The sequence below is a fragment of the Ranitomeya variabilis genome, chromosome 4, assembly GCF_051348905.1.
Source record: "Ranitomeya variabilis isolate aRanVar5 chromosome 4, aRanVar5.hap1, whole genome shotgun sequence".
Classification (NCBI taxonomy): Eukaryota; Metazoa; Chordata; class Amphibia; order Anura; family Dendrobatidae; genus Ranitomeya; species Ranitomeya variabilis.
Window position 1 is genome coordinate 80212698 of NC_135235.1, and position 23908 is coordinate 80236605.

A 23908-nucleotide genomic window follows, 5' to 3' on the forward strand; every position below is an offset into this window, starting at 1 on the left:
TTCAGACTCCTAACTATGAGTCTACTGGAATCTGTCAAAGCCAAACGGAAAAGCGAGCCTGTCACTGAAACACGCTATGCTTGAAGTAGCAATCCAGTTTTTTTTTAATTAACTCATCCTGTCCCTAGCCCCCCCTTTACTTCCCCCTTATATTATTATTATTATTATTATTATACATTTTTTATAGCGCCATTTATTCCACGGCGCTTTACATGTGAAAAGGGGGCAAATATAGACAAATACAATAAACATGAGCAAAAAACAAGGCACTAACAGGTACATAAGGAGGGAGGACCCTGCCCGCGGGGGCTCACATTCTGCAGGGGATGGGTGAGGATACACTAGGAGAGGGTAGAGCTGGTTGTGCGGTGGTTCAGTAGGTTGAGGATCACTGCAGGCTGTAGGCTTGTCGGAAGAGGTGAGTCTTCAGGTTCTTTTTGAAGGTTTCTTTGGTAGGCGAGAGTCTGATGTGTTGGGGTAGAGAGTTCCAGAGTATGGGGGAAGCACGGGAGAAGTCTTGGATGCGGTTGTGGGAAGAAGAGATGAGAGGGGAGTAGAGAAGGAGATCTTGAAAGGATCGAAGGTTGCATGTAGGTAAGTACCGGGAGACCATGTCACAGATGTATGGAGGAGACAGGTTGGGGATGGCTTTGTATGTCATAGTAAGGGTTTTGAACTGGAGTCTCTGCACAATAGGAAGCCAGTGAAATGCTTGGCATAGGGGAGAGGCTGGGGAATAGCGGGGAGACAGGTAGATTAGTTGGGCAGCAGAGTGTAGGATGGATTGGAGTGGTGCCAGAGTGCTAGAGGGGAGGCCAGAGAGTAGGAGGTTGCAGTAGTCAAGGCGGGACATGATAACTAGTGTTTTTGTGGTTTCGTGGTCAAGGAATGCGCGAATCCCTTAAATATTTTTGAGTTTGAGATGGCAGGAGGAGGCAAGGGCTTAAATATGTGGCTTGAAAGAGAGGGCATAGTTAAGGATCACTCCGAGGCACCGAGCATGCAGGACTGGGGAAAGTGAGCAGCCATTGACATTGATGGATAGGTCTGGTGGAGGGGTAGAGTGAGATGGGGGAAAGATGATGAATTTTGTTTTGTCCATGTTCAGTTTTAGAAAGCGAGCAGAAAAGAAGGCAGAGATAGCGGACAGACAGTGTGGGATTTTGGTGAGTAAAGAGGTGAAGTCAGGTCCGGATAGGTAGATCTGCGTGTCATCGGCGTAGAGATGATACTGCATACTGTGGGATTCTATGAGCTGAAGGTGTAGATGGAGAAGATTAGGGTTCCTAGAACAGAGCCTTGAGGAACACCGACAGACAAAGGTCGAAGTGAAGAGGAGGTGTGGGAGAGGGAGACACTGAATGTTCCGTCTGTTAGATATGACAAGATCCAGGATAGGGCCAAGTCTGTGATGCCAAGAGATTAGAGGATCTGTAGCAGAAGGGAGTGGTCCACAGTGTCAAAGGCAGAAGACAGGTCCATGAGAAGGAGGACAGAGTACTGTTGCTTGCTCTTGGCAGTTAGTAGGTCATTGGTGACTTTAGTTAGGGCAGTTTCAGTTGAGTGATGGGGTCGGAAGCCAGATTGTAACCGGTCAAAGAGGGAGCAGGAGGAGAAGTGGGAGGACCGTTCAAGATGGACATGCTGTTCAAGTAGTTTAGAGGCATAAGGGAGAAGAGATATCGGGCGATATAATTTAGCTTGTATTATGTGGTTGTTCCTTTCAATCTGGAAATTCATGGTATGCTGCTCCTCAGTTAAATCCCAGTTGACCCCCTTGGAATGACATGGATTTAAGTTCTCTGTTAGAAGGTCACCAGAACTGCCTGTATGATGCCAATTCATGGACTGTACTATTGAAGTTCTCCACAGTAAGGAGGGAGCAGGACTTTATATCAAAGTGAAATGATGATGACTGCTCAGTTCCTGCCACACAATTGTAATGTAGGATATTACAGTTCAGCCTCTGTGACTGTATACTGATAGTAACTTATTTAGGAGAATATAAAGAAAGAGTATTTAGTGTCATCCCAGCAATTAGACCTGGTACTGGCCACATCAGGTCTTGTGATGTTGTACTGATGAATCATGGGATTTATATCAGAGAATAGAGGAATAACATCCGGATGTAAGCTAGGAATCAAGATGAAGACAAAAGGTTAGAAAACCATAGTGTGACATACAGTCAGGTGCGGGTGCAGTTATAGACAAAATTAACTGGTAACTTTTCTTTAATAGGACACTATGTTTATGGTGTCAGATTCTCCCTAGATTTGTTCGAGTTATAAAACCTTTTTTAAACATTCTGACCCCCAACTAATTAGGACTAGTGATGAGCGAGTATACTCGTTACTAGAGATTTCCCGAGCATGCCTGGGTGGTCTTCGAGTATTTGGATGTGCTTGGAGATTTACTGTCTGTCGCCGTAGCTGCAAGATTTGCGGCTGCTAGACAGCTTGAATACATGTGGGGGTTGCCTGTTTGTTAGGGAATCCCCACGTGTATTCAGGCTGTCTAGCAGCCGCAAATCATGCAGCTGCGTCGCCATAAACTAACTCTCCTAGCATACGGAAATACTCGGAGACCACCCAAGCATGTTCCTGAAATCTCAAGTAACGAGTATACTCGCTCATCACTAATTAGGACCTGATACCATAATCCATTTTATGCACAGCACCAAGTAATATTTCACGCACCCAGTGGTGGCGTTGCAGTAAATTAGAGATTCCTTAGTCTGATACAGCTAATTGTTGATGGTCTGATTAATGAGCTGCCCTGTGAACAGCTTTTTTTAATTAATTTTTTTTTTATCAGATATTGCAAAACATTTTCCAGCAGCATTTTCCAGATGCTGCAGTGGGCCCAATAGCAATCTTCAAGTATTATGCTAAATTGCACCTAAAAGTTAATTTAAAAAAATGAGAACTTGTAATCAAGAAGAACTCTTCTTTTAAAAGGAAATGTGAATGTAAATATTCAACTGTAGATTTCCAAATCCAGCCTGATTACTGTAGAACCTAAAATTTATGTGGGTAACATTTATTTGGTAAAAAGTAATTTATTCTGCAACGTGACCATGACTGGAGCTTGAAAGGCTGGCGTTGGAAACGATCTGTACAAAAATAACATAAAAGATAATGTCATAATCCATTGCTTGTTTTGACATAACATTCCATGCACGCTTAAGTCCAGACACCATACTTTGGCTACCCCTGCCTGACCATGTTCTCAAGGCATCACGTTTCACCCAATGGTTTTTACATCATTTCATTTCATGTTTTCTTTGGTTTTATGAATAAGTAAGACAAAACAACAGCATGAAAAAAAATGCAAGGAATATACAATTATTGAGAATATTTTGAGAAAACTTGATCTTATTGGCTTTGTGATTGTGCAGCTTATATCTAAATTCTGCATGAAAAAAAATATATATATATTTTCGAATGTATCGAAGTTCCTCCACATTTTTGCACTGTACTTGCCTGTCACACATTTCAATTTGGAGTCTGCATGAAAGGTACTGCCTAAATATAATATTAATTATCACTTATATTTTTTTCAATTGACAGTAATGTGTGAACTCATGATACAACCAGAGAAAGCGCAAAAGGCAATACTAATTCTGAACACTAACTCTACACACCCATAATGTATTCTGCAGGACGAAATTAGCACATCAGAAAGTCAATAGGAAGTTTGAGTAGCAAAGTGTTTTGTAGCCCTTTTTGACATGTGCTGTGTTTTCTGTCCTTTTGTTGTTTTTTTGTTGTTTGTCCTTCGCTTTGTGTTGCTTATAGTGTTGGCTCATTTTTTGTTCAACAAATCTTTTTTTTTTCCTTCCATACATTAAAACCATAACCATCATCCTGACTCATAAAAACAGTTGTACTTGCTTTTGAAATAATATAATCGTTACTGACCAATTTTTTTTTTCTCTGGTCTCTCTGTTTTTTTTCAATCATTTTTTGTTAATTTTGCATTTAATTTTAATTTATTCATAAAAGAACCCATTGATCGGAATGCAGGAGCACCGAGAACTATACCTGTTACCTATTCATACAAGCCAGGCTTTCCAACAAGACCATATCAGTCATGGACAACTGCTCCAATAACAGTGCCTGGGCAGACCAAATCAGGCTTTACCTCTCTATCAAGCTCTTCCTCTAATACTCCATCAGCATCTCCATTAAAATCAATTTGGTCTGTCTCCTCTGCCTCTCCAATAAAATCTACATTAGGAGCCTCCACTACATCTTCTGTTAAATCTGTTAGTGATGTAGCATCTCCATTAAGATCCTTTCGGACAATTGCTTCACCAATAAAATCTGTTGTCACACAGTCGCCATATACACTTCAAGGCTCCACGGGTTCACCAATTAGAGCTGCTACAATTGCAGAAGCTCCAGCTTTTAAGGGATTATCCACAACCTCAGTTTTTACTTCCAGAACATCTCCAGTGACTACTGCTGGCACTCTTTTAGAAAGATCATCCATTACAATGACACCTCCAGCATCTCCTAAATCAAACATTAACATGTACTCTTCAAGCCTCCCTTTCAAATCAATCATTACCTCTGCAGGGTCACTTTCATCTTCACCTCTAAAATCTGTGGTTTCTTCTACACTCTCCACTTCTAAAGTAAGCACTGCACCCTCTCTTTCTTCACCTTTAAAGATTGGGAATGGGCCAAGTGAAGTTGGATTAGTGAATGGGTCTGCATCACCACTGAAGTATCCACTCTGTTCCAATTATATTAATGGCTCAGCAGTAAATCTGCAAGACAAGATATCAGCAGTGACCAAATCTGCAACTGCATCGCTTAATACGGCCATCGATACAACTGAGAAAACTTACTCCATTCCAACAACAACTCAAATGTCATATTCACCAATCAAGTCTTTTGCATCAACCACATCAGCTTTTCAGACAATAAGAGCTCCTCCTGCTGGTGCAGTCTACACAAATTTTAGATCTTCATTATCCTCGACTACCTCATCTGTTACATCTTCTACATTAACTGTACCAGTGTATTCTGTGGTAAATGTACTGTCAGAGCCAACCTTAAAGAAACTGACAGAATCTGCATCCTTGACAAAGTCTGCAGCTACTCTACTATCAACATCAAAAAACATGTCGACCGAAACTAATCAGTTCAGTCGAATTTCCTCACCACTTAAGACATCCTTATTTCTTTCCCCTGCTGCCCTCAAGTTATCTACAACCTCTTCATTATCTTCAAGTCAAGAGATTCTGAAAGATGTTGCAGATATGAAAGAAGACTTAATACGAATGACAGCAATCTTACAGACCGATACTACCGAAGACAAACCGTTCCATTCTGAGTTAGCAAAAGAAGTCAGAATTGAAGATGAGGAGCCATTTAAAATAGTAGAGAAAGTAAAAGAGGACTTGGTAAAAGTCAGTGAAATTTTAAAAAAAGATGTATTCTTAGAAAAAATGACATCTCCATCTGATCAAGGCTTGTCACCAGATGACGACTGGGTAGAATTCAGTAGGGAGGAAATTGAAGAAGCCAGAGAGAGTGCTAGAAAAAACCTTTATCCACCAGAAAAAGTAGATTTTAAATCTAGGACTTTATCCGAAAAAGACTATAATTTAACAAAAGTAATTGATTACCTGACAAATGATATTGGTGGGAATACATTTTCAACTCTTAAATACAAATATGATGAAGGGAGAAAAGAAGGAGAAGAGAAACAAAAAAGAGTTCTGAAGCCAGGTATAGCGCTGCAGGATCACAAACTTAAAATGCCACCACCATCGATGAGATCATCAGCATCAGAAAAAGAATTGTGCAAAGTAGCAGACTCTGTGTTTGGAACAGACATGATTTTAGAGTCTCCAGATGATTTTTCACAACATGAACAAGATAAAAGTCCTTTATCTGATAGTGGTTTTGAGACCAGAAGTGAAAAAACCCCATCGGCTCCGCAGAGTGCAGAGAGCACTGGTCCTAAGCCACTTTTTCATGATGTACCTATTCCGCCAGTAATTACAGAAACAAGAACAGAAGTTGTTCATGTTATAAGGAGCTATGAGCCATCAACTGGAGAGGTTGGAGAAGTTGATAAAATAGAGCCACCACAGTTAAAACCAGAGAAAACATTCATGGAGCTAGAACAAAATCAACCGGGTCCTTTAAAAGTAAAAAATAAGGCATTTCAGTTGAAAACTGGGATTGATGAAGATGACCATGCAGGGGTTTTGGGAAAGGGCGTACGAGTGAAAGAAGAAACTCATATAACAACTACTACAAGAATGGTGTATCATCCTCCTCAATCTGCTGAAAAATCAGAAAGAATTGAGGAAACCATGTCTGTTCATGACATAATGAAAGCTTTCCAGTCAGGCCGTGATCCATCTAAAGAGCTGGCAGGCCTCTTTGAACATAAAACTTCAGTAGCGTCAGATGTTCAGAAGTATGCTGATACCTCACAACAACATGCTGAAAGGGACATCAAAATGAAACCAAAACTGGAGCGCATAATTGAGGTCCATATTGAAAAAGGTAACCAAGCTGAGCCTACAGAAGTCATTATTAGAGAAACGAAAAAACACCCAGAAAAGGAAATGTATGTTTATCAAAGGGACTTAAGTCAGGGAGATTTTATCAAAGATATGGTAACAGAAAGAAATAAAATGTTTCCATGTTCAGATGAACAGGGACAGGGAGAAGAAGAGGAGTTGACTGCAGAGGAGTCTTTGCCATCTTATTTGGAGTCATCAAGAGTAAACACCCCAGTTTCCCAAGAAGAAGATAGCCGTCCAAGTTCTGCCCAACTTATATCAGATGACTCGTACAAAACACTCAAATTACTGAGTCAACATTCTGTAGAATATCATGATGATGAGTTATCGGAGCTGAGAGGGGAGTCATACAGATTTGCTGAGAAAATGCTCCTTTCAGAAAATCTAGATGATGTGCAGGAGTCTTTGACAGACCACGCTGTACTCCTTGGATCTGATTTCCATCTACCTGAAAAACAATGCAGAGAGAAAACAATCACTACCCCTAAAAAGGAAATCCTTTCCAAAATATATAAGGATGTAGCTGAAAATGGTTTAGGTAAAATGTGCAATGATGACTCTCTTGATAAAGTGACAGTATTGCATTATGCCGGAGATTCTAAAAGTCCTAAACATGCAATGTGGATGCGGTTTACAGAGGATAGGCTAGACAGAGGTAGAGAAAAGATATTGTATGAAGATAGGGTGGATAGGACTGTTAAAGAGGCAGAGGAAAAACTCACTGAAGTATCACAGTTTTTTCGGGACAAAACTGAAAAGCTAAATGATGAGCTACAGTCACCAGAGAAGAAGTCACACAAAAAGAATGGTAAAGATTATAACTCAGGTCAACATTCTACTAACAGTAGTCCAGAAAAACGAAAGATTACAGATTTTAGGACTTCCAGCGAAGACTGGACTAAAATGCACCAATTTTTACATGATGGAAAGTGTACCACGTTAGCTGATGACCGAAAAGCAACAAGTCTGCCTTGTAGTCCTGAGAAAAAGATGTTTGACCACAGGGCAGACAGCCAACAATCAGGTTCACAATCTGGATTTCAACTAAAACAGTCAAAACTCAACTCTATTAAATTAAAATTTGAGCAAAGTATAAATCTTAAAAATAAGGACAACAGCCAGGAAGAGAAAAAAAATGGGACTCCATCAAAAATTCCAATTAAGAAAACACAGGACAGTCGGCTTCCATTTTTTCAGTTTCACACAAAAGAAAAACCACAAAAGACCATTGAGGAAATTAATGGAGAGTTTCCCTTGCTGAAGGAGTCAATTTCAGAAGCCATTAATGAGGAATGTTTAAAATTCAAAGAAAGGATTAAAAATAGCAGTGGATTTTTAGATCACAAAGCCGATAAATTAATTGGAGGACTAATGGATCAGTTACCACAGCAGTCAGTGACCTCCGTTTCTGGCACTAAAGACTCCCCTGAAAAGAAAACTTATAGAACATGGGAGACATCTGGTGCTGCTACTCAAAAAATACCGAAGGAAAAATTGGCGCACGTGTTCATACAGGACAATGGAGAAGAAATCAGTGGATCACATCATTCCAACTGTGAAACTGATAAAGACAAAACGTTTCCCAAAAATGGATCTTGTACAACTGATACAAAAGAGAGTGTTAAATCTCCTTCAAAAAAACTTTTGTACACAGAACTTGCTCGAAAGGATGTAGGACATATCAGTGATGAAAAACACGAGAACAAGAGGGAAGGGACAAACGTATCCCATATTCCTGTCAGAGTCTCTGATGAAAAGAGAGCATTACATAGTGCAGACAGCCATAAGAGTCAGTCAAAACTTAATGATGTTAATAGAACATCTTCATTACCTTTAAATAAGAAGATAAAGCCCGATATATTACATTCTACGCTAGTTGCAGATGAAAGTAATAGACGTGCAGATAAGGCCCAAGAATACCTGGGGTTCTCGCCTTCTACTGAAGAAAACGAGATATCCCCTGTTAAGTCCCCAGATTCTTTAGAGATTAGTCCTGTTAAAGAACGATTGGCCAATATTCATGAATCTATGCTAGTAGAGGACTTAAACAAAAAACTTAAATCAGGGAATACTGAGGTATTAAAGGAAATAAAAACATTACCTGTTTATGTTAGTATTGTACAAGTAGGAAAACAATATGACAAAGAAGTACAACAAGGAGGTGTTAAAAAGATAGTAAGCCAGGAGAGTAGGACAATTCAGGAAACTAGAAGCAGCCTCTTTAAGCAACAGAAACAACCCCCATCTCCTCAAGGTAGCCCAGAGGATGATACCCTAGAACAAGTGTCATTTATAGATAGCTCAGGTAAAAGTCCTCTGACTCCCGAAACACCCAGTTCAGAGGAAGTTAGCTATGAATTTAATTCTAAAACCCCTGATTCACTAATGCCCTATATACCAGGAAAACCAAGCCCTATACCAGAAGTCTCTGAAGAGTCAGAGGAGGAAGAGTTAGTGAAACTTCCAAGCATTAAACAGAATATCCCAGATACTATAAATTCTGATATAGTAAAACCAGTTACTGTTAGCAAAGACTTAAACAAAAGATCAAAAGACAACAGAGTTGCATATATTGAGTTTCCGCCTCCACCACCTCTAGATTCTGAGCACAGCGACTCTAGCAAAAAAAATATGGAAAATTCAACAGACAGTGAAATGGAACTAACTGAAGTTAATCTACAAGATGACCATGACAAGTTCCTTTCAGCTGAGCCAGTAATACGAGTACAACCACCATCTCCAGTTCCCCCTGAATTAGACATTAGTGATTCAAGTGATGATGAATCAGTGCTTCAGCCCTTTTCTGTTAAAAAGTATACATTCAAAATTAACAATGAAGAGATAAAGGAATGTTCAAAAATGAATTCTTCTGGGAAGTCTTGTACTTCAAAGCAAGCTCAAGAGTCAGATATGGGCTTCAATGCACCATCTAATGACCTTGAACAAAATGGTAATAATGACCAATCTGTCACAGAGTGCTCCATAGCAACCACTGCAGAATTCTCACATGATACAGATGCAACGGAGATTGATTCTCTAGATGGTTATGACCTGCAAGATGAAGATGATGGCTTGACAGAATGCGATACAAAACATGGTCAAGATGTGGAAGTGAAAAAGGAACCATGGACAAAAGAAGGAACGCTGAAACACAGTGATCGTAGTTTTAGTCAAAGTAAACTTGAAGTTATTGAAGAAGAAAAAGTAGTAATTGAAGAGTATAAGCCATGTAGAAAAATATCTGATGGTGAAAAGAAAGCTGAAACTGGAGACAAGAAGCAAGGAGGGCAGTTTTTTACTTTAGAAGGAAGGCATCCAGATCGACCAGTGTTTCCAGATACATACTTTAGTTATAAAGTGGATGAAGAGTTTGCAACACCTTTTAAAACTGTAGCTACAAAAAGCCTTGATTTTGATCCATGGTCCAGTAAAGCAGGAGATGATGATGTGTTTGAAGCCAAATCCAAAGATGAGGAACCAAAGCAGTTTAGTCTGGCCGTAGAAGATCGTTCTCAAGCAACTACACCTGATACAACTCCTGCCAGAACTCCTACCGATGAAAGCACTCCAACTAGTGAGCCCAACCCCTTCCCATTTCATGAAGGGAAGATGTTTGAGATGACTCGCAGTGGTGCTATTGACATGAGCAAGAGGGATTTTGTTGAAGAAAGACTTCAATTTTTTCAGATTGGTGAGCATAATTCTGAAGGGAAGTCAGGGGACAAGGGGGAAGGGGACAAAATTACTGCCATCACACTTCCACAGTCAGGGGACATCTTGATAGATCCCATCCTAGAAAAACAAGTAGAGACATCGACAGTTGAACGTGCTTCGATCATCCAGGGAAGTGGAGATTGTCTTGATGGAACAAATGGTAATAATTCATTGGACCAACCACCTACTACTTCCATTTGTAAAGTTGATCCTAAATTTCGTACACCTATAAAGATGGGCATATCTGCCTCTACAATGACCACGAAGAAAGATGGCACTGGAGAAGTGGCAGATAAAATAGAGTCTGTGCCAGATTCCCAGAAGTTAGATAATGAGAACAAGGCTATTTTCACAAACATAACAACTAGCGAGACAATTATAAGACACATAGAAATACATGATTTTCAAGCAGAAAATTTTAACAACAATAACAACTTGGATTCATTAGCTTTAAATGTAAATAATAACACAATCAATTTGGCACTTAGCGAAGATTGTAAATCTAAGTCTTCTAAAAAACTTAGTAAAACAAAAGTTGATGTAGATAATGATTTAGGGACCTCCAATCGAAACATTGATATAGATAAGAGAAAATTACATCGAAATGAGCAGAAGTTGACAGATCCACCAGCGAATAGGTTAAGGTCTAGACTACCAGTCAAAGCCATTTCAGTAAAGCCAGTGACTGACAGAATAAGCAATACAAACACTTCAGTTGTTAGAAGAAGTTTGCCTAGTAAGGTTACAAAAGAAACAAGACAGGGATATATTTCTAATATAGAAATAAAGTCTAAAATTCCAGTTAAAAATGTAAGTAGAGTGAACCCACCCATACAAAGAAAAGTGGCACCAAAACGAAGGCAGGCACAGATAGAGAAGGAGGCAAGTAAACCTACTCCTTCTAAATTACCAGTAAAGGTAAGATCTTTGCCCACTGCCACATCAGCAGCCAAAGTAAAGAAACCTGAGTTCAGTGAGGTGTGTAAACATTCTATTGAATATTTTAAGGGAATTAGTGGTGAGACATTAAAGCTTGTGGATCGCCTTTCTGATGAAGAAAAAAAGTTGCAGCATGACATCTCTGATGATGAAGAGAGCACATCGCGAAATACATCACTATCTGAAGCCACCCAAGTGTCCCAGCCTTCGGTAACATCGAGGTCTGCTAAAGACATGAAAGCAGACGCAGCATCTTTAAAATCAAAGATTGAAAAGGCCGACAGTGAGAGAAGGAGCAGTAGAAGGACTGGTGAGAATAAAGGCAGTCAGGTTTCTGGGGCTGTAATAGCTCACATCGTGGAAATCCAGCCTAGTTTGTAAACCTCTCGACTTGTTGACCTTAGTGCATGACCTGTCGTGATTGCTTGTGGAGTGACCTATGTTAGTTTCCATTCTTTCATCGTCATCTGTGTCTGTGTCTTACACTACACGTTCTTTCTTTTTTTAAAAATACACTTCAGTTAGTTAGAAAAGCATGCCAGTAAAGAAAAAAAAATGACACTTTACCCATGGATCTAAACATGAAAACTGCCTCTTCCAGGCCAACATCATCCAACACTGAAACTCACCTCTTGTACACTCAACCAGCATGTTTACATCCATTTAATAACTGTACTCACAGAGATCAACTTGTACTCCCCAAACACATAAAAGTACAAGTCGTAACAGTCCAATGTTTCTAGATCACGGATCACACAGTTTCGTAGAGTAGTTTCAGTAGACAATCTCAAACTTCCAACACATTCTCGGAAAGCAACAAAATGTTATAATTTTTGTTTTGTAAATTTCAGGTCCTCAGAGTCCATGTGAGCGGACGGACATAAGAATGGCCATAGTTGCTGATCATTTGGGACTTAGTTGGACAGGTACAAAATTACTCCAATTTAGCAATTCCACACATGCAAGTTACAAATTAATTTACCGTATGTTCTTTGATAAAAAAAAAGTCTTTATAAGGTTCAATTAAAATATATTATAGCATTCAAAATGTTAAATTTTCTGGGGAAATTCTGACATATTGACTAACAGTATACAACCTCTTTTACTTGCAATGTCTTAGATCTTTATTGTTAGAATAATGTATATTTTTATATATTTGTTTTTTAGAACTTGCAAGAGAGCTGAACTTTTCAGTAGATGAAATTAATCAAATTCGGGTTGAGAATCCAAATTCGCTGACTACACAAAGCTTTATGTTGTTAAAGAAATGGGTTATCAGAGATGGCAAAAATGCAACAAGTGAGTACGGTAATGTTAAGAGTTTGGAATTTAGGTTTTTTGTAAAGTTATATAAAGTTACACCCTACCTTTTTGGCTATACAGTAATCAATGTTAAAACTAGCATTTAAAAATATTTAATACAGTTGTATTTTATTTTCCATGTGTTTGTGTGTAAACTGTAGCAAAATCCCACTTCGATGAAGCTGTAATTCTTATTATATCGAAGCCTTGCATTTAGCAGCATGCACATATGGACATATATTTACGTAAAAGTAGTCAATTAATGAAAATTGATGGAGAATATGAATATACATTTCTTTTTCTTAAAAGCTAGACTTGCAAAACCTGTTGTATTTTGATTCGTTACGTGTAAAATGAGGCTTATGCTACGTTCACATTTGCGTTGTGCGCCGCAGCGTCGGAGACGCAACGCACAATGCAGGAACAACGCAGGAACAACACATGCACAACGCTGCGTTTTGCGACGCATGCGTTCTATTTTTGAACGCAAAAAAAAATGCAACATGCTGCGTCCTCTGCACCATGCCGCTTGCACCAAAAAGGACGCATGCGTCCCAAAACGCAACGCAAGTCCATGCGCCCCCATGTTAAATATAGGGGCGCATGACTCATGCGGCGACGCTGCAGCGTCCGACGCTGCGGCGCACAACGCAAATGTGAACGTAGCATTAGGTATGCATGTTCAACTTCTACTCCAGTCGTTGACTATGGGACTACTAGAGAAAGTCGAATACAAATCTCGACTATTTCTTGAAGTCCCATAGACAATGAATGGAGCAGGGGTCAAACATATGATCCTCTGCTTGATTCAAGAGAGGTTCTGCAGAGCATGGTTCCTGAATTTCAGAGCTACGTTTTGGGGATTATTGAGGGTTCCAGCTGTGGGGATTGGGCATGATTATGCAAAAAAATCCATTTATGTTTTATTTTAGCTAAATTATCAGTGTAAAAATGGTTTATTTCTTATCACATAATTAATGTACAATATATTTTTGTTTGTTTGGTTTTTTTAGCTGATGCCTTAACCAATGTCCTGACAAAAATCAACCGAATAGATATTGTAACATTGCTGGAGGGTCCAATTTTTGACTATGGAAATATTAGCGGCACTAGAAGTTTTGCAGATGACAACAATGTGTTTGGTGACCCCGCTGTTGATGGTAAAAGTAAATTGCGTATCTAAATTACAGATGCTTATACATCAAATGGAGACAACTTGTGGTCTTAAAGGGTTGATCCAGTGTTATGTTATAACATTGCATTGTGCTCTAAACCTAGTCCTGCATGTTAAGCGTAGCATGTTGACAGACAGTTGATATTTTCCTGAACACATTGGAAAAAATATAGTAAATCATAGAGATCACAAGTTATACTATACTAAGGCACTATAATGAACATATCTTAATAATACAAGAAAATAAAAAAATCATAGACGCATCCATTTTTTTCTCACAAATAGTGGAATGCAGTCCCATATTTTGATGGACTATTGGTAACTCTAGTTATTGAGCAAATAGCTGTGCAATATTAGAGTCTACTGGTCAATATTGGTTAAGGGAGAGTCGAAAGGCTTTTACATAGCTAAACCTCATTTTCTAATATTATCTTCATAGTATATTTACCCACATTTAGAACACAAAATGTGAACATTAAGTCACCACTTCCAAGACCACAAATAACACCCCTGAAAGAACCACTTTGAGCGTTATTTTGCTATTCCCCACCCCTTTGAGGCCTATTTTGTTTGACTTTCACACAAAAATTGGAAGTTTTGGTAATCATGTCATAGGTAAATCTGGTGTCATTCTAGCAAGAAGCTATTTTCTGAGGGAAGTCTACTCAATAAATCAAGATCACTTTATGCATAGTTCCTTTTTTCATAATTAAGATAAAAAGCAATTTCTGTGCTGAATTTGCTTGATATATGACACCATGAATAAGCTCTGGGAAGAGAAATTTACGGTACTTTGGAAGTATTAGTAGTCTCAGGAGAAAATCTAGAGATCCGTGTACATAGATTGGGCATTTCCTCAAAAACCAAATACGTTAATACTAAAAAGGGAATCAGTCACCATATATGACGTATCTAAACTATTAATATGGGCAAACCGTTCCCCCTGTGTGTCTCATATCAGATGCCTTGTTGTTGATAAATCATCTTCTATCGCTGTATATAAATGACCTCTTCCAGGTTCTCAGGAGGAGGTCGCCTGGAACACAACTCTCCATCCTCCCCAGAGCTTGGAAGAGGTCATTTACATATAAGAAAAACGAAAATTTCTCTTGAATATGACATCGGATAGCAGATCTGATCAGAATACAATTTTAAATCAGAATAGTAAGAATGAGTGTATTTGTTTAACTAAAGAAAGTTACTATTATCTTAAGACATTTACACTGAATGCATTGAAGTAGTCCAACTCCCTTTCCAGGCTTTCAACTATTCACAAAAATCAGCCGTCAACCAGCTTCCCCTAAATATACTTTATTGGTGATCAGCAGCTGTGCGTCTATGTTCTGATGACCAATAACGGATATTTCGTGGATGCTGGTGGACTGCTTATTTTTCAGTTGAATCTGGTGACATAATCAAACTTGCCAAATACAGTGTACAATTCAGCTCACAATTTGACCCGTTCAGATAACAAAAATAAAAACGGTGTACAAGGGAGAACATGTACTTCAAAGTGGACTGCAAACTATTTTCTTTGGAAAAGCCTTTCCCCAAGCCTCCCCCTATATGCTTCTTTTTAAGCATAGATGAAGAACAAAGTAAGGGGGAAGCTGACCCTAAAAAATTCAAACTGGTAGTAAAATTAATTAACAATATCAATTAAAGTTATAAACCATGTTTGCGGACTATAAATAGGCTTTGTGCCCTACCTGAAGAACACTTCTATAAGTTTATGATTGTATCAAAGGGGGTTTTACATTACTTTGCCCTACCTGAAGGACACTTCTATAAGTTTATGACTGTATCAAAGGGGGTTTTACATTAGTTTGATACATTAGTTTGATCCTAGATGTAGGATAGGTCATCAATAAAGATGAGCAAATTGCTTTGAACAACCCCTGTCCACAGTCTAGGTCTGTGCTCTTTGGCCGTGGACGGCAGTTGTGCGAATTTCCTGACCTTTCAGGATCCCGGGTTCATCTTATGATTAGCTGTGCTGGCGCTCCGTCACCTATGAGCCGCACAGCGCACAGATGACATCACACCAGGCTCGCTAATCAAACACCGCACAAAAGAATCTGTAAAGTCAGGAGATTCGCACAGCTTCTGTCCACGGCCAGAGAGCACTGACCTGGACTGTGGACCTGGGTTGTACAATACGAAACGCTCATCTCTAGTCCTTAATATGAGATCAGTGGATGTCTTAAACCCAACAACCTCACCCCACCCACCCCATTACTCATCCAATGTTATCACCTCTGGCAGCGCCCGGATGTAAACAGTATATTTAAGGACATCAGCCGGGTACTTTGATTAGTTCCTAGGAGGTAATCCACAGTACCCGGGAGCAAACAGTAAGCAGTGTATGGAGCGGCGGGGGTTCTGCTTCATATACTGTTTACAACTGGCTGCTGGAAGAGCTGGGAACAGCAGATCGGTGGGGGTACTAGGTGTCTGACTCCCACCAAACTGGTATTTATGACCTATCTTGTGTTTAGGTCATTAATATAATAATAGTGACAAATTTTTCAAGTATGTAATCTAATGTGATTTTTAACTGTGTTACCATGCACTCAGTATCTGCCGATTTTCATTTGGAAATTTTTGTCATAATGCTTCTTCTAAATGCATGCATGTGAAATTCCCTGCGCCCTTTGCTGTTTCATATCATCTTCTTATTTGACCAGCTTGAGTCTGCATCTGCAATTCTTAAAGATTGAGCAACACTGTTCCGGTCTCTCCTCTGAATCCTTTACACCTCATCAAGACCAGACTACAGACTACTGCTCTTTCAATATAATCTTCTAGAATTCATCTAGAATGAAGAATGTGTTTAGCATTTATCATTTATTTTATTTAATGAAAACTTCTATTGGTGCACAGTGTCCCCTAAACTAAATTCAATAGGAAACACATATCTGAAGTACTCTCCACTATTATGATGACCTATGTTGCTTTATTGCAATATAGCTGTAATGCTCTTCACCGCGAAATGAAAATTTGGTTTTATTTATTGAGAATTGATTGAGTTCATTGTCAGATTACGATTTAAAGCAATCCTTCAATGGAGAAACAATACAAAAAATGGAGATTTTATAAGTGTTAGCTACATAACCTGAAGTGGATAACACATTACAAGTGTCATAGCTATCCAACAGTTCATATTTATTTTTCCAGTTGTTGACTCATGAGTATTTTCATTTCTCCTTTTTTTTTTTTTTTTTTTTACTTTTTCTGTTGTAAACTCGCTCAATGAGCATTTGTCACTATTTGTAAGTTAGAATTAATATTACTCTAATATATTATCTTTAGAGATTTCAGTAAGATAATAAATCTTATTTTTTTAAGTAAATTTAGAAGAAATGTATAAAGTAGTTGGACAGGGGTTAAATTGTACCTTCAAGGATCCATTTACAAAAGAGAAGAGAAGAAAAAAGATGGTTGAATAACTGAAGCCCTTTATATCCTCCATTGTAATGGGAGCTAAAATACTACTAAAATAACTTTGATATCTTATCTGAAGCCCCCCCATACACATTAGACTTACATCCCGAACCCCCTGATATTGACAGATTCAGCCAACACTCTCATGTGTATGGGGGGTGCCAACCAACTGATAATTTTTAGGGAGATGACGATTGGGCATGTCTGAGTTCAGACTGCTGATCGCTTTGTTCTCTTGTAGATAAGCTCCTGTGTATAAGAGAGCTGGGTAAAAGCCATCTAATGTGTATGACCAGCTTCAACAAAACATTAAAATCTGTGCGTGTAGAGAAAACTTGCTAGTAAATTCATGTGATTACAGCAGCCTCTGCACCAATTTCTGCTGTGTGTAGAATTTACGTTTTTTACAGACATCATTATCACTGTCCCCAATTTGGCTCACAAGCTAAATCTTCCCTACCAGTCTGTCTTTGGAGTATGGGATGAAACTGGAGAACCCAGAGGAAACCCACGCAAACATACACAACATACAAACTCCTTGCAGATGTTGTTGGTGATTATGTTGGTGGGATTTTAAACCAGGACCCGAGTGCTGGAAAACAACAGTGCTAACCACTGAGTCACTGTGCTGCTAAAATAAAGTTATAATTTAACCATTGGAAACAACTAACAGTACAAAAGAGGGGAAGGATGAGTGGCTGAATGTAAATTAAAGTGATTTAGTAGGTTTATAGATATAGTGACCAATGATTGGGCTTCAGCTCCACTACATCCGTGACATGGCAGACCATGATCATTTCCTGCTAGAGATCAGCAGCACAGATGGCTGGGCTTTTAAGGCAAAGGCTCCACAATTGTGGTGTATATGAGAACCTTGTAGCACTGCCAATCTTTCAATTTGTCATTGGAGGTACACTTTAATGAATGTCCTGTAAAGTTTATATTGTTCAATATATTTAGGACACATAGATAATTTCAATCAAAAAAATAAATAACCGTTCCAAAACCATTCCGCAAAAAAAAATATTCTAAAAAGATTTGGCAAAAGGATACAATGAATTGCCGACTGGTGACAGATGTTCTCTTAAAGCTTTATTTCGAATGATCATTTTCCAATATATGTTGCTTCCATCTTCCGGTCTATCCACTGTGTAACATGACTGTGATCATTACTCCATGGTTTACTATTTCTTTTTCTTTTCTCAGTGTTTCTGATTTTACCCATGAGAACGAATTCTCTTCACTCTCCGAGATCATCTTTCGCATCACACTCTACTCATCCACTTATTATTACTATACCTGAAATATCCTTATAGACAACCTTTCCTATACCACTTCTTCCCTTTAGATTTAGCTTCAAAATGCTCTGTAGTCTTTTACACCAGTTTGGAAAATTCCGTTTCCAGGTGCACTGGTCTATTCAACTAAAAATTGTGAAAAATATTAATATAATTGCATAAGAACCTAAATATGTGGGAAGATGTCTGCAAACTAATGTTAACATCATTGTACCTCACAACATTTTTCATTTTAATGTAACATTGTACATTTCATGTGTTCAATCAACTTATCATATCAGCATGATTTGTATTGTAATTTATTTTTGTTGTTTCATAAACCATTTCATTCAGTTCAGTGTACTGTTTTCCTCAGGTTATCCTACCATTCAAGTGGAACTGGAAACTCCCACTGGTTTACGTTACACGCCTCCTACCCCCCTCCACCAAGATGATTTCTTTAGTGATAGTTCTAGTATAGAATCACCCTTTAGAACTCCTAGTAGACTAAGTGATGTGTTAGTAACACAACAGGGAAATGGAGACATTTCAGCTGCACCACCCGTGGTGGTAGCAGAAGACACATCTCTTGATGACAGCAGACCAGACTATCTAATTCACAGTCCCGATGCTTCCTTTCAAATGCCCATTCATCGGGTGAAATTTGAAGATGTTAAGTTGTATGATGAACCCCAAAATGAGGGTAGCTACATTGAAGTTGAGAAGTCTGTTCAATACAAAGAGCATAAACTGATTGAAAGAGCAGAAGATGCTGACCAGCTTAAGAGCGATACATCTGGTCCTGAGGAGATCACTGAGGAAAGGCTTAAATTACTGTTTAAGCATCTTCATCTTGAAGAGATTGAATCAGAGGAGATGACTGAGGAGAAGGTGCAGGCCATCCTCAAAAATGTTCAACAAGCCGAACAAGAGATGTCTTCAATTGCAGGTTGGCACACAGAAGCATCAAGTGTTCATGTGGATCAGTCAACACCTGAGCGGAAACTGAATAGTGAACTGTTAGAACGATTGGATGACAGGTATGACCCAACTTTCCCCTAGTAAATAAAGATTTTCTTAGTACATTGTGTGATTTATTGAAAGAATAATGGTGTTTGCCCTACAAAAGTACTTAATATGTCTCCCAAAGTTACAAACAAAGACACTTTAGAAAGCTGCCATTGAGCCAACAGCTATTTCCACCAACTATCTCATACGAGTCATTGGAGTGCTCAGCTGACGGAGCACTCCTATGTTCTCTGAGAGTGCTGCCAGACATTTTTATAATGATAGATAGTATCTTAAAGAACTAAAGAATTGGCAGTCCAATATAGGACATGCCGGATCCTTCTGTCCCTCAACCTCCTCTGTCGGCTGACAGGAAGCCCCCCATACACATTGGCTTGTAGGTTAAACCGGTTGATATCGGCAGGATCAGCTGACGTTAGTCAGATGTGTATGGGGGCCTTTGCTGTTCTCAGACAAGGTGCAGTGTGACCACCTTTTTCAAATTAGTCTAACTGCCCATTTAAATGGGCCACTAAACAGTAAAGGAGTGTTATTTTTCATCAGCTCCAGTAAACATGCCAACATTCAGCCAACAAATGTAGAAAATGATTTTTTTGTACATTGATTATATTTCATATGTGGACATGAAAAACATCATTGTCGGCAGCACATTGCCCCATATTAACAGGGGATGTGCTGCCAACAATATGCATGCTGTATAGGGTCATGTTGTTTTGTCCCCATAGAGTTTGTATCAGGCTATGTGATCAGGCCATTAATATAGTATATAGTCAATCAGCGCTTGTTTATCTGCAGGAATCTGCCCATCTAAATAAAACTAGAAGGAAAGGGATAATGAGAAAATTAACTATTGCTTTATATCAGGTTTTTCGGTTACATGTATTTAAACAAAAAAAAATGAAACGTTTTCAACAAGGCTATATATTATTAGAGTCAGGATCACAATGACAGGTAACACCTACAGTACAGACCAAAAGTTTGGACACACCTTCTCATTTAAAGATTTTTCTGTACTTTCATGACTATGAAAATTGTACATTCACACTGAAGGCATCAAAACTATGAATTTACACATGTGGAATTATATACTTAACAAAAAAGTGTGAAACAACTGAAAATATGTCTTATATAGGGTTGAGCGAAACGGATCGGACATTTTCAAAAGTCGCCGACTTTCAGCAAAGTCGGGTTTCATGAAACCCGACCCGATCCCACTGTGGGATCGGCCATGCGGTCGGCGATCTTCGTGCCAAAGTCGCGTTTCATATGACGCTTTCCCCGCCATTTTTTCAGCCAATGGAGTGTGGGCAGCGTGATGACATAGGTTCCGGCTTGCTTTGTGCGGCGTCACAGGGGGTAAAACCGCCATCTTAACGTTTGGGATATAGCGATTTGCACAGTGAAGCACAAACTTTGCAGGGACGGTGGAGCGAGAGAGAGAGAGAAAAAAAAAAAATCCCCATTGACCTGCATTGGGTTTCGTGTTTCGGTCGGCCCCCCGACTTTTCACAATAATCGGCCGATTTCACACGATCCGACTTGCGAGACAGTTGGGTTTCACGAAACCCGACTCAATCCTAAAAAAGCAAAAGTCGCTCAACCCTAGTCTTATATTCTAGGTTCTTCAAAGTAGCCACCTTTTGCTTTGATGACTGCTTTGCACACGCTTGGCATTCTCTTGATGAGCTTCAAGAGGTTGTCACCGGAAATGATTTTCACTTCACAGGTGTGCTCTGTCAGGTTTAATAAGTGAGATTTCTTGCCTTATAAATGGGGTTGGGACCATCAGTTGTGTTGTGCAGAAGTCTGGTGGATACACAGCTGATAGTCCTACTGAATAGACTGTTAGAATTTGTATTTTGGCAAGAAAAAAGCAGCTAAGTAAAGAAAAACGAGTGGCCATCATTACTTTAAGAAGTGAAGGTCAGTCAGTCCGAAAAATTGGAAAAACTTTGAAAGTGTCATCAAGTGCAGTTGCAAAAACCATCAAGCGCTACAAAGAAACTGGCTCACATGAGGAAGACCAAGAGTCACCTCTGCTTCTGAGGATAAGTTTATCCGAGTCACCAGCCTCAGAAATCGCAGGTTAACAGCAGCTCAGATTAGAGACCAGGTCAATGCCACACAGAGTTCTAGCAGCAGACACATCTCTACAACAGCTGTTAAGAGGAGACTTTGTGCAGCAGGCCTTCATGGTAAAATAGCTGCTAGGAAACCACTGCTAAGGACAGGCAACAAGCAGAAGAGACTTGTTTGGGCTAAAGAACACAAGGAATGGACATTAGACCAGTGGAAATCTGTGCTTTGGTCTGATGAGTCCAAATTTGAGATCTTTGGTTCCAACCACCGTCTCTTTGTGCGACGCAGAAAAGGTGAACGGATGGACTCTACATGCCTGGTTCCCACTGTGAAGCATGGAGGAGGAGGTGTGATGGTGTAGGGGTGCTTTGCTGGTGACACTGTTGGGGATTTATTCAAAATTGAAGGCACACTGAACCAGCATGGCTACCACAGCATCTTGCTGCGGCATGCTATTCCATCCGGTTAGCGTTTAGTTGGACCATCATTTATTTTTCATCAGGACAATGACCCCAAACACACCTCCAGGCTGTGTAAGGGCTATTTGACCAAGAAGGAGAGATGACCTGGCCACCAGAGTCACCAGACCTGAACCCAATCGAGATGGTTTGGGGTGAGCTGGACCGCAGAGTGAAGGCAAAAGGGACAACAAGTGCTAAGCATCTCTGAGAACTCCTTTAAGATTGTTGGAAGGCCATTCCCGGTCACTACCTCTTGAAGGTCATCAAGAGAATGCCAAGAGTGTGCAGAGCAGTCATTAAAGCAAAAGGTGGTTTCACACTTTTTTGTTAAGTATATAATTCCACATGTGTTAATTCATAGTTTTGATGCCTTCAGTGTGAATGTACAATTTTCATAGTCATGAAAATACAGAAACATCTTTAAATGAGAAGGTGTGTCCAAACTTTTGCTCTGTACTGTATATACATCTGATAACTCTGGAGCCACCATTCACAATAGTTGATTTCACATTTGATGCTGCTCCCCCCTTCCTTTACAATAACCTTTGCACAGGCTCATTAAACACTTCAATACAGAAGATAGGCTCATAGTCTGAGCATTGTGGTTATATACATGTGTTGTTTCCTGAAACAACCGGAAGTTAGAGTAAAAAAAAAACCTCAGTGGTCAGAGTGAAAATTGCTAGATTTCTATGTTTTGTGTTTAATACAGATTATGATGTATAGAATAAAAATTATACCAAAAATATTTTAAAAATAAATTTACCACAACAACCTGATTTAAACAATGGGTTATTTTCTGAGTATAGCTTCCTTAAAGGCCAGAAATGCATTTATAATTGTTTTGAGATATTCAAAGTCAGCAGTGGATTCAGCAACAGGTCCCTTTATATGGACAAATAGTTGGCGAACGAGTGTTCTTACCAGCACTCGTTTCTAATCATTGGCCCATGTAAACATGCTGCAAAACTCCACGCAAATAGGGAAAGAGCTGTTGACATATTGGATGCTGTATGGGAACGATTGTATTAACAATCATCATGTCTCTATACAGTGCACATCGGCCTGTGTGAACGACCATTAAACAACCGCCTATGGACTTATGTAAAATCAAGCGGCGCTTGCTTATGGGCATAAATATGGAAATGTAAATGCAGCTTTAGTCATTCCTTTATATTTCCCCTTCCTTTTGAATTATTTACATTAAAAAATACTTAAAATTATATGCTTGAATCCAGTCTAAAGCTTAGTTTTTTAAATGCCTACTTTTTCATGCATTTAATTATTTCTAAATAACAGATAAAAAATGTTTTCCATTCATGAATATTTACATGTAAAAGTTTGGACACCCCTGGTCAAAAACTACTGTTATTCTGAACAGTTACGCAAGTTGAAGATGAAATGATCTCTAAAAGGCTTAAGTTAAAGATGACATATTTCCATTGTATTTTGGGCAAGTAATATATATACACATATATATATATATATATATATATATATATATATATATATATATATATATATATTTTCCATTTTCAAAATTGCAAAAAAAGAATAGGCCAATGCAAAAGTTTGGACACGCTGCATTGTTAGTACCTAGTAGCACCTTTTGGAAGTATCACAGCTTGTAAATGGTTTTTCTAGTGAGACAAGAGTCTTTCAATTCTTCTTTGAGGGATTTTCATCTATTCTTTTTGGAAATTTCTTCCAGTTCTATGAGATTCCTGGGTTGTCTTCCATGTACTGCTGTTTTGAGGTCTAGCCACATATTTTCAGTGATGTTCAGATTAGGGAATGTGAGGGCCATTGTAAAACCTTCAGGTTGTGCCTTCTGAGGTAGCCTATTGGGGATTTTGAAATGTTTTTAGCAGTACTAACCATTTGTAGAAGACATCCTCTTTTCAGCGTCAGATTTTTTTACAGATGGTGTTATGTTTAT

General features: G+C 39.0%; 1 protein-coding gene across 50 annotated transcripts in view; it reads left to right on the forward strand.

Moving 5' to 3' along the window:
* The window catches only part of ANK3 (ankyrin 3), a 756238-nt gene that overhangs the window by 705180 nt on the left and 27150 nt on the right, over positions 1 to 23908 (forward strand). For 29 of the 50 annotated variants that reach the window (XM_077258828.1, XM_077258825.1, XM_077258804.1 and 26 more), the window contains 5 exons: positions 4005 to 6530; positions 12055 to 12129; positions 12371 to 12502; positions 13519 to 13671; positions 18777 to 19440. In XM_077258828.1, coding sequence (XP_077114943.1) covers positions 4005 to 6530; positions 12055 to 12129; positions 12371 to 12502; positions 13519 to 13671; positions 18777 to 19440 — 3550 coding nt within the window. The remainder of the gene's footprint in view (positions 1 to 4004; positions 6531 to 12054; positions 12130 to 12370; positions 12503 to 13518; positions 13672 to 18776; positions 19441 to 23908) is intronic. The other 21 variants (XM_077258839.1, XM_077258837.1, XM_077258840.1 and 18 more) reach the window with 5 other exon arrangements.